This window comes from Takifugu rubripes, chromosome 21, assembly GCF_901000725.2.
Source record: "Takifugu rubripes chromosome 21, fTakRub1.2, whole genome shotgun sequence".
Classification (NCBI taxonomy): Eukaryota; Metazoa; Chordata; class Actinopteri; order Tetraodontiformes; family Tetraodontidae; genus Takifugu; species Takifugu rubripes.
In genome coordinates, this window is record NC_042305.1 from 11,128,574 (window position 1) to 11,140,606 (window position 12,033).

At 44.6% G+C, this 12,033-nt stretch overlaps 1 protein-coding gene across 1 annotated transcript in view; it reads left to right on the plus strand.

Moving 5' to 3' along the window:
• The window catches only part of ptch1 (patched 1), a 37,193-nt gene extending 30,042 nt beyond the window's left edge, over positions 1-7,151 (plus strand). Inside the window, exons 19-24 of the mRNA XM_011615593.2 lie at positions 305-442; positions 596-738; positions 3,202-3,301; positions 3,421-3,774; positions 3,848-4,385; positions 4,465-7,151. Of these exons, the coding sequence (XP_011613895.2) occupies positions 305-442; positions 596-738; positions 3,202-3,301; positions 3,421-3,774; positions 3,848-4,384 (1,272 nt within the window). The 3' untranslated portion in view covers position 4,385; positions 4,465-7,151. The remainder of the gene's footprint in view (positions 1-304; positions 443-595; positions 739-3,201; positions 3,302-3,420; positions 3,775-3,847; positions 4,386-4,464) is intronic.
• Positions 7,152-12,033: the final 4,882 nt, after the last annotated feature.

Consider the following 12,033-nt stretch of genomic DNA (forward strand, 5'->3'; position numbering starts at 1 on the left):
TGCTTGTGCGCATATGTACAGCCCGGTTGTGTTCACTTCAAAGCGTTTGGGCCCCATGCAACCTGACACCCGTCAGCTGATAATGGCATTTACTCCCAGCTCCTGTCCTGCTCAGCACTGAAGAGGCACACACACACACATTTTAATCACATGCACCCTTACTACAGCACGGTTAACATAAAGGTGCTCACAAAAATGATTGCCCAGAAACTAGAGAAAAAGCACCGGTGTAACCCTAAAGTGTGTTTCTACAGTGTGAAATCAGCACTCATGTCAGTTTCTTAACCGCTGTCCTCTCTTTCAGGTTTTGGTGCTTTCTCTTATGACGGTGGAGCTCTTTGGCTTCATGGGGCTGATGGGAATCAAGCTAAGTGCTGTTCCTGTGGTTATTCTCATTGCCTCCGTGGGCATTGGAGTGGAGTTTACTGTCCATGTGGCTCTGGTAGGTACCCATGATGAAATAATAAATGCATGACTGACCTTTTCACCTTTCAGCGGGGAATAGCCACCTTTTTATTATGGAAGATAAGTTTGACTTTGAAGCCTATGATTCCCTGGAGAGGAGACATGAATGAGGTTTTTGTGTGTGTTGTAGGCGTTCCTGACTGCCATAGGGGATCGCCACAAGCGGGCAGTGCTGGCATTAGAGCACATGTTTGCGCCGGTGCTCGACGGAGCCTTTTCCACCCTTTTAGGAGTCCTCATGCTCGCGGGCTCTGAGTTTGACTTCATTGTCAGGTGGGTACAAAACGTAAACACTGCAAAATAAATTGCAGCATTTATCTCAGTAGAATTCCTACAGGTGAGCACGCAGGGTGCTCAAAGGTTATGGTATGGCGTCTTCGTGGCGTCACTAGACCGTTAAGTCCATGCCTCAACCTGTATGTCACACAGGAATCTACCTGAGACACCAGTCAAGCATGAAAGGACTTCTCTTTCTTCCTTCATCCCCCTCAATCTCTTTCTTGTCTTCTACCCACATCTCCTTTTTGTTTTCCTTCTCTTTTTCAGCTCCACCTGACAGAAACCTGCCTGTAATATTTTTTTGAGGTTGTTTGTTCTCTACGAAAACTTCGGAACTTCTTTTTTTCCCCCCCAAATGTCCCTCTCGGCTTTTCTTTCATCCTGCTTAGTAATTCCCGTGCATGCCATTTTAGAGGAAACCAGGGGAATGATAGTGGGTTGAGGGTCAGAGGAACAAGGAACGGGGAGGAGGAGGAAGAGGAGGGGGGGCTATAGGATGAAGTAGACTAAGATGGGGGGGGGGAAGGCATGGAAAGCTTCTGGCTTTTGTAATGTCCTTCAGCTACTTTAACTGCCCTCACAAGACATTTATAAGCACAAGGAGGATTAATGGGGTGGGGGTCGAACGTTGCGGAAAGACAAGACAAGTGGAAATGAAGGCAGACACAGTGTGGGGGGGCCCTGTGTCGGTGGCTCTGTTAGCAAGCGAGCTGCTTCCATACAAGGAAGAAAAGGTAATCATTCTGTACATTATCCAGCCTGCAGTGTAATAAGAAGTTTCCAGTCATCTGAGGGATGAGCTTAAAGTCACAGAGGTATAATTTGCTTGACCTGCACACCCGTGCCTACGCACACCAGGCAAACACAGAGCGGCTCCATGACCCTGCAATCAAAAGGGTCAACAACGGCGAGCCCGCCAGCAAGCGCCCGCGCAGGAACACACTGAGTAGGACTTCCAGACACACGAACACAGGGAGGCCTCACAGACCTTCTCTCCGCACCTCCACTGGTGTGCTCTGGTGTCTGGCTCAGTCCCAGGCCTCCATTTAAAGGTTCTGCTGTTGTTTGAGCAAACAAAGCTGTGGCCCAAGACCATGCAATAACAACAGACCCAGCTCGTATTTTTCTGCTTGGATTGAAAGAAAGAAATGTTTCCCTGACTTTCGCCTGTCAGCCCTGCAAATGTTTTCTATCTAAACAGCCCGGCGGGGCACACATCCTGGTATGTGGGCCGCACGCATTCACGTTGTACGCATATACACATAGAACACTCGGGTCCAGAGGTGAGATGGCTTTTACCCCTCCTGGTATGTGGACAGTTCATTTGCTTACAAGTCCAACCATTTAATAGAAGAATAGGGAAGAGAGATGGGCTCTGTTTTTTTTTACAGAAATAATTGCTAAAGACTCATGTGTTTGGAGAACAACTAGTCCTGAATAATCATCCCATTCTGTCAAATACCTGTGACATACCTTCATGAGGATTATTTTTGATGTCGGCCCATCTACAGAACATATCACTCTATCCCGGTGCAGCATATGCTGAAGTGGTCCATCACTTTGTCCGAGAGAGGAAAAAAAGGATACGAGTGAGAGGAGAGGGCGGCTTACCTGATACATTGGGGATTTAATTAGATGGAGGAGATTGTGGAATGGCCGGGAATTTCATCGGGGGCTTAGCGGGAAAGAAGGGAGAGAAGTGAGGCAGAGAAGAGAGAGAGAAATAAAAGAGAACGGGAAGCAGTGGCGCTCTGAGGGTCCCCTTCTCCTCTTCCTAGACTAAATTGTTTAAATTCTATACCCTTCACTTCATTTGTTGCCTCTCCCTCTCACTTTTTAAGAGCGGGAGAGGAGAGAGAGGCCCCTGTCCTCTTGTGCCCCCCCACCCGCAAATGTTCCCTTCCTCTCCACCCCCTTTCACCCTCCTTTACCCCCTCTCCCCTCCTTGCACATTCCTCACCACTTTGTTTTCCTCCATGTTTGCTTATACACCACACACCCAAGAGAGAATGCCCTCACCCTTGATACCCCCCCTCCCGTCTCTCTCCATTATTTTTCTCTTTCCTTCAGTGCCTTTGAATTAACCAGCCCTGGCTAATTATGCTCCCCTTTTCTTTTCTTCTCTTTGGCTTCTTTAAGACTAACCTTCTTTGTCAGGACACAAGGTACCTTTCTGCTTCACTCCTCACAACCGCGGTGCATGCCTGCCTGTCTGTGGGGGGGTTTATATACTGCCTGTACATGAGTGTTTGTTTTCTGGGAGTTTCTTTATTGAAGTATCATTTCAGGCATGCGTTGTGAATAATCTCGCATGTCTCCCCACGTCTAAACCTTTGTGGTTTTGTGCAGGTGTTTTCTTTGTTAAACTGTTTTTCATCTCGTCTGCCCGCCATCGGTCTGTTTGGTTTTGGAAGAAAGAAATGAAAAGTGATTGGTGTTTGCATTTGTGTGTTGCAGGTATTTCTTTGCAGTGTTGGCCATCCTAACAATTCTTGGAGTTCTTAATGGATTAGTCCTTCTTCCAGTATTACTATCATACTTTGGACCCTACCCAGAGGTAAAGACATGCTGTTTTCTTATTTAATCTCCAGCTGATGTTAGAACAAGTCTTCTGCTGCGTAGCTAATAATCAAAGGACTTATCATTCACTGCTGCCTCTTTCTTCTTCTGACTCAGGTATCGCCAGTTGATGGCCGTAGCCGGCTACCGACCCCGTCCTCCGAGGCCCCCCCGAGCACCGTCCACTTTTCGGTCCGTCCTCGCCACCCTAACCCAACCGCCAATGCCTCCGGTGCAGTTTCAGACTCATCTGACTCTGAGTACAGCTCCAACACCACTGTATCTGGGATCAGCCGTGAGCTGCAGAACTACAGCCTGCCTTCTCACAGAGGCCGAGGAAGAGCCGAGGAGCAGCAGTACCACCTACACACCAGCAGAGGAAGAACCGCCCGGACAGGGGAGGAAAGGAGATCAGGATCAGGGCACAGGCGCTCTGCTAGGCAGCCTGACCCACCTGCCTATGTGTCTTCTGTAAGAAAATTCAACCTGTTTTCATTTATCCGTTGCACCATATCACATCGTAACCAAACTTCTTGTTCTACAGTCTGTCCCCTCTCAGGGTTGCGATTCCGGGCTCCAGCCCAGGGCTACGCAACGCACCAGCAGGGATCCCACCCAGCTGCACTGGCACGTCCCGCCCCCAGCCCGCCCGCGCATAGACGCTTTTGAAACTGCTACTGAGGCTGGGGGCCACTATGGCTCACACGGACACAGAGAACACTTAGCAGGCAACAGAGCCCGCTCTTCCCACAGCTCCCAGCACCTTCCACACCACCACCCTAACCTCCCTCCATTCTGCCAGCCCATCACCACAGTAACAGCATCAGCCTCTGTCACTGTCGCCGTCCACCCGCCTCCCATGCCCGGCCAGAACCCCCCTGCCTCTTACCCGGGTTACACTGCAACAGACAGTTACAGCCCACCATCACAACCGACAGAGGTGCCGGAGCCTAACTTCCAGGACCCACATGTGCCACAGGACACTGAAATTGGGGCCAGAGGCGTGAAGGTGGAAGCCATGGAGCTTCAAGATTTGGAGTTTGAGGTAGCTGACAGGAACAGTGGCAGACGGGCAAGCTGAGGTGAGCCTTCCCTTCATGTGTTTTGTAATAGCTCCAGTAATAATATACTGACAGTAAAATCATCTATTTCTGGTTCTAGGTGTGGATGGAAATATAATGGCCAAAGATGGACTTCTCCATATCACTAAGCAGCTGACCGTGTCTGGTGAAGTTCAGCCCTGCATAGTCCAGCCCAGTTCGCCTCTGGTTTTAAGTGGCAAGAAACTTTTCAGTGTTGCCTTCATGGTGCTCATTTTTACTGTAACCCAGTGGACTATTCTCACAGATATCTCTATGTGTATTTAAAAGATGTATACATATGTAAATATGAACAAAAAGTAGCTATAATTTTAGGAGCTGTTCAACTCCTCATGTTAACAGACTGGGGCTGCCATTTTCAATGGCGTGTGCCTGTGTGTGTGTGTGTGTGTGTGTGTGTGTGTGTGTGTGTGTGTGTGTGTGAGAGAGAGATCTGATTACTGTTCATTCATCTGTGGATCTGTGCCATTAGAAAGTTTCATTTAAATCTAGAAAAAAAACCATGACAGCATTCACTGTTGCTGCTCAAAATGATACATTTATAACTCTATGCAAAGGTCTCTTTAAGCATAAGTGACCTGTCTACACCTTCAAACGCTTGTGTGTGTGTGTTTGTGTGTAAGTGTGCGTGTGTACGTGTGTGGCCTATATTATGTGAAAAACCCTGTTATTTTCCAGCTTCTACATCAGAACAGACCTTCTCAAAAATGACTACCGTAATATTTACACTTATTGAAAACAGGCAACTGTTATCAAACAGGGCTATTTGTGCGTGCATGTGAGGGTGCGTGTGTATGCATGTGTTATTTTATAGAGGTACACATGTTAAACAATCTTTTTTTTTATCACAAACCTGTGGTAGTTATCAAACAGTTACTGTTTAACTTGACACGCTATGCGTGCTATTTAAGACGAGCAGATATGAAGAATTTTAAAGGTTGTTTTCTTTTTTTGTTCTTTTCCTCTTTTAGTTATTGCCTCTACATCGGAACCTGTTTCTGTTCCCAGCTTTGTATCACTGTCCGTTAGGCTGCTCTTCAGGTGTATTTTACTGTAAGAGGTTTTAATTGTTTTTTTTAAACCCTAACAAGCTTAAAAACAGGTTCTGTGTTGTATACTGATATACGAGCAGTAAATCCATCTCAGAAACTCACTTTTTTTTATACAGGGACGTTCACGTTACTGATTCTGGAACAGGGTCAACTTGGGGCACTAACTCTGTACCCTAAATGGCTGTGTTTAGTGGATAAGCTAAATCCCAAACTGTATACTGTACCGTGTACACTACATACTGAACTGTGTATGTACCTAATTCACCATGGCACTTGATTGAATTTCAACTGCATTTACAGGAATATCTCAACTCCAGAAGCTCTTTATTTATGTCCAACCAATAAGCTAGTCCATCCTTCCTATATTAGTCCTCTATGGCCTAACCATGTGCTCTACAGTATATGTGGTTCAGTGTGTGTGTGTGTATGTGTGGGGTGGAGGGGAGGGGGAGGGGAGTAAGATGTTCTTTCATTCTCAGCAAACATTCAGTGACAGTAAGGACAACATAATTTGGCCTCAGATGTCACCACTGACCTCAGCTAATAAAAATCCACAACGCAGCACTGATGCTAATTGGTCATATCGATGACAATGAATGGCACAGCCCATAGCCTCAGGGGTCAGAGTTTACACTGCCAGCCCCAACCCCCACCCCCCACACTGTCTCTCTCTCTCTCTCTGTCTGCCACAATGGCCAGTTTGCATACCTACGACCTTCCTCAATACCAGACCCAAGCCCCTTTGACCCCATCGCTCACCAAGTCTACACCTCAATTTACCGCCACACACTCACTTCCTGTCCAACACACGTAGCTCTTTGCAGCTTTTCCTCCTTTTGTCCACCGTGTTATGTCAGCTGCTTGCGTTGAATAGGTATTTCTGTTTGTTGTCTCCCGATGTCACATTGGCAATAGTGGAGAGGATCATAGCTGGCAACTGTTTTATTTTGTTGTTGTTGGTTTGTTTGTATGTTTTTTTTGTGATATTTATATTTTTGTAATATAAAATATGGTATTTTCTTTCAATATTGTTGTGATGCCAGTGGATAACAATTGCAGGGATTTTTATGTCTATTGAAAAAGAAAACACTATTACAGTTTAATGTTTTTACATTAATGGAGTTTGATCTGTATAAAGTGCTTACTAATGTTAAATAGGAAGAAAAAGAGTATATAACTTTTTACACTACAGGTCTCATCATAGCTCTTAGAGGATTTGAAAAGGAAAAAAAAAAATTGGTTCTTCCAGACTGCCATTTCATTCTCAGTTGGCACGGATGTATGCTGTTTTCAGTTACAAAGATAAATGTATGCCATATAATTTATTTATATGAAAATTTATTTTTGTAGTGTACATAGTAGTTGTCAAGGTATTTGACAGAAGTATATTTTTAAAGAGTTTATATGTAATGATATAACACAACAGGAAAGAAAAAAACCAATAAGGTGCACATTTTCACTGCTAACTGTCTTGTGAGACAACGTGGACACCTCCCCTTCAGTATTATGTTTCCGATCCTCGGAGAGAGGCCGCTGTTTCTGTGGGTTCGTCAAAGGCTAGCCATGAGAGTAGAAAATTGTACTAGCTCTCTAAATATTAATGTTCAAACACTGATAGAATTCTAACAAATAAACATATTATAACTTATTTGTCTTTTTGTTCATAACTTTAATAAATGGAAAGTGTTGAAGTTTTGATTTGGTCTGAGTGACTTCTTGAAAAAGTGCAACACGCAAGACCTGAACTGTAAAAACGATCCTGTTCTAAATGCCAGTTGTGCGGCGCGTCCAGCAACGAATGCAGTCTTTGATTGAAAAAAAAAGACATTTATGTAATACTGCTTAGCACAACCATTGATAAGATCCTCTCCTCCTCTTCCATTCCTTCTCCCTCTTTCATGACATCTGGAGGCCTGCAGCCCACTCCTGCACCCCCAACCTTCACCCACACACACACACATACAACCCCCCCCCCCCTCCTCTTCCTCCTCCACTCCTTGTTCTGTATGATTTTGATTGACAGCTTTATAGAGTGCAAGGAAATTGGTTGTAGTTACAATACAGCTGGCCTGGCCGGAGTAATGAAAAAGGGCATATGGCTTTGAGTGCGCAGCACCGATGCTGAAAGAGGCGGAGCGGCTTTTCAGCCACATGGGTGGCAGCAATTTATTGTCCACTTTTAACAGAGAGTTTGGAAAACCGTGCGATTGGCAGCAACACAGGCCTGTAAGTTCTCCTCAGCTGCAAAAATGATGTCAGGTTTCACCACCCAACCTGCGGCGTTCCTCGGGAACTCGCTGACCCTGAGTCAGTGGGTAGAGTCTGTCTGTAGGCATGTCATTATCTTTTAAAGCCAATAAAGGCGTGCCACTTGGCTGTGTGCCGTCCAAAATGCGGCAAGATTTAAGCTGACGTCTTACAAAGTGTGGGGTGTGTTTGCAACGCCGGGTGGCGGGGTGTCCTGTGTCACGTTTTCAACATTCCTGACTGGATATGACATCTATAAACATTTTTTGAAACTGTTGTTTAATGAGAAAGCTTCAAACTCTTGTGAACTCTTGGCAATGCAGTACTTTAAATGAAAACGCAGCAAATGTGCACCACCACGCCACAGTGGCTGATGGGTAACACGGTTCACATACCGGTACTTATATTTTGTAAGATCTCACCAGCATCCCTCTAATTTGCTGGGGTGCCGCGGGTCACTGAACCAACATAAACCATTCCTCTGGGCCTGGTTTTACACTCTGCTCTCTTTTTTTTTATAAAAAACGTACGTATACTGTATGCAAACACTCACAGATACACATATATGCATGTTTTGTTTATCCTCAAATTTGTGGGGACTTTCAAATGATGTCACGCTAACCTAAACCCGCTTCTAAAACTTGAGCGTAACCCTCTCACAGTCTTTTGAAATTGTGGCGAAAAGCATTCAAGAAGTATAAGAACAGACAACCAAAGAGTTTATTTCCGTCAATAAGAAGTAGACAATTTCTCATCACTCCTCTGCACCTCTGGACTATTTATTTCCCTCAAAGTGATCATTTGGCTGTTGCCTCAGTTTAAATAAGGTTTTTAAAATAATTTGATTTTGTCATTTACATATTAGAAAACATAACGTTGTTTTAATTTAGTATCTTTAACCCCGCCTCCCACCAAACCCAGCTTGGATAGGCTCCAGCGACCCCTCTAGGGAATAGTGGCTAGACTCTTAATTACACTTGCAATCATACACAAACTAAAAGTAGTGATAGTGTGGGTGACTTTTATATTTAACAAATTCCTGTTTGAGGATGATGTCTACGCCCACGTCAAACAGGCCGAAACCATACACTCTGTTATCTAAGTCACCCTCGAGTGCATGCTCGACTGCTCCCCAGAATATGAAGGCTATGCATTAGTGCTGTATAGTCCTCCATTCCAATCCTTCTTTTCTATCCATCCATCCCTCCCTCCCTCCTACTCTTTCCATCCCTCCCTCATTCTCTGAAAGGCTTGTCTATCGTCACCTGCCTGCAAAGCTAAGCCCTGTGAGTGTATTTGCTCCTCTTCATGAATGATTGCTCTGTTGACATGACTGCTAACTGCACAAGGGACACACACACACACACACACACAGATCCACTTTTTTATAGATTTAAAAAATACATCTGAGGATGTGAGGTTTTTACTTGAATGTGATCGCTCACACTAGATAAATTATCTATATGTGTGTATTTCTTGTAATGACCTTGCGCAACCCTTGGACAACACAAGAACCAACTTATAGCATCCACCACAGGAGGAAGACAGCAGAGTTGGCTAGGTGGTGTTGGTGGTTGTGTGCGTGTGTGTGTGTGTTTGTGTTTGTGTGTGTGTGTGGAGGGGGGGTGTTAAGGGAAAGAAAAGCACAGATAAATGAGCCCCAATCTTATTGAACCCTGATGCCCAGTCACAAAGTTTATCCTACACAGTCCTGACGAAAAAGCACCTTGTTCCAACTTTTGATGAGTTATCTTGGCAACACACTGAAAAGAACAGGTGGATGGATTTAGATAGCAGGGTAGTATTTATTCATTCTTCTGTGGAAATGTTTTTCCACTCTTTAATTCAATCAAATGTCTAACCAGAGCCCCAACATGAACGTGCTGGTGTGGCTTCAGTATGGGTGTTGGTACTTATGTGCACTCCCAGTTGGGGAGAATTTAACTTGGCGGGGTTTATCTCCCAGAGCGGGAGCGTGTTCATCCTTCCAGAGGAAGGCCAGGTCCATGTCCCCAGTGGCCAGATGCAGTGCGTAATTGCTGCACAGCATCCTGCAGGGCTTAACAAGAAAATGTGTCTAATGAGAACAACATGTGAGAAGCATCCTTTGATAAATTGGAGAGAACGATAATCCCTGCTTGTCAAGAATGATAATTAGTGGCTGCATAACTGTGTTGGGTTTGCTAATGTTGCAAGAGCTGCAGCATCTGTCCTCTCTTTTTATTTTTCCATTCTGCAAATGAGTTAATAATTAACGATTACTGTGTGCTTGGGGTGATTAGTGAATGTTAGCTCACAAGCTTGCTAAGCTGAACACACAAAGCCTTTGCAGCTAATTAAAGTTAACTTCGTCCTGCTTCAGTCACCTGTAGAATTTATATGTTTTTTCTACAAGGGATTTCTCCCTGACTTACATATTCTTTTTTCAGTGACGGCAGTAAAGGCCCCTTCCATACAGCAGGGCCCCAGAAAGCCTTCCCCTATTATCTTATAGGCGTCCCTAAATGGATATACCACATTTTGGAACAGACCATTTACAACACATTCTTTCATTCATACATGACGTGAGTAACTGTGGGTGACTATTGTTGAAAGCATTTTCTTCCACACTGCAGTTGCTATCCAAGATTCCTCTGTGAAAAAAAATATGAAAAGGGGAAAGAATAAGAGTGAGGTAGACAGAGCAGCCTGGAGGTCCAAGACAACAAGAGAACCACATCCAATTCCTGGAGACAGCTGACATGATTGACTATGCCTTCAGCATGGCTCAAAGCCTTGTGCTGCATGCGCGGTCTTGCAACTAGAGCCAAAGATTCTATCTCACTCATAGTTTGCAGTGAAAAAAAGTCAAAGAAATTGGCTAAAATTATTGTTAGCATTGGCCGTGGCTGCCGCATCCAGAACCGCTCTAAATTAAATGCTAATATGCCGTCAGCTGTAGTGTCATAGTTTCCTTCCTTGTTGCGCAGAGGCACATCAACGTGTCAAGCCTGTAATCATGAAACAAGTAATTCAGTTTCAGTAGTAGAGTTCAGACAAAACAAGCCTAAATGAAATGATAGAAAGAGAATTATAAAACAAAAGTGCAATCAAGCCACGATGAAGCGGCAGATATAAAAGTCTGGAAGTGGAGGCATATGGAAAAGAAAGGGAGACTGAAGTGGGGTGGTTGATGAATGGGAGTCGCCGTATGAGAGTAATTATAATGACTGATCTTGTTTACTCCTATTTCCCCTCGTATCATTTATTCTGTGGAGGTGGAGAACCCACCCACTCTTTGCGCTACAGATGATTGCTAAGGAGCCATGCCAAGCCATGTTATAATCTCTCCTTTTTCCGCAAACACTGGAAGCATTTATCCCGCCCTGAGCTTCTCTCTTTCTTTCCCTTCTTCACTTTTAATCTGGCTTCCCTCTCATTGTCCCCTTTGTTTCTCCGCTTCCCTTCCTGTGGTTCGCGCTGCTGATGTGCTGAGATGGTTGGCAAAGCCGCTATGATTGGGCACACGTGAGATGTTAGTGGTCATCCTGGCTTCCTTTCATTAAAGGCCTGGTGGTACTCACACATGTAGGTGCAGACGTGTGCATCAGGCGAACACACACTACTCAGCTCTCTGCTGAAAAGCATCTGTTTGTGGAAACCATGCAGCGATGTATGGAAACAGATGCATCGTGTGTGTGTGTGTGTGTGTGTGTGTGTGGGTAAGGAGGGTAAAGAAAGAGACTCTAAGCTAAGTATTTTCATCTGTTTCTGGGAGTGTTGAGTGACTATAGATTTCTGCAGAGCCAAACTAAACAGTTGAAACACTTTATGTTAAATCGAAGGTCATAGAGGAAGTTACAACTGTAGAAATGACAAACTGGTACAGCGAAGCCTGAAAGAGAACGGCCTTTCCTGTGTGATAAAAGTAAACACTTTGGAATTTGCTAATGATCTGCCCATTCATAAAGAGTGGAGCAGAGGACAGGACAGCTGTTTTTTCTTCCTTTCACCCATCTGTGCTTATTGATTCTGGCACCAGGAGAGATGCTTAATGAGAAACAGGGCTGGAGGAGAGCTCAGAGGGAGGCTCGGTCTAAATGATCACACAACCACGTGCACAGTAGTCCAGGTGATGTGTAATGCATTTTATTTTTGTTAGAGTACAGAACAGTTTATAGTGTAATCAGTTTTGGATGTTTGGTCCAGACATTTCTTTGGATGGCTCTGTTTCTAAAAGCTATTCTGGATCCCAAAACTCTTCAAATGCTCCAAGTTTCATGTTTGAATTACAAGCAAGTGTTACGCTTTGAGTTTGTGGAGACTAACTGCCACATTGCACCTAATGGTCA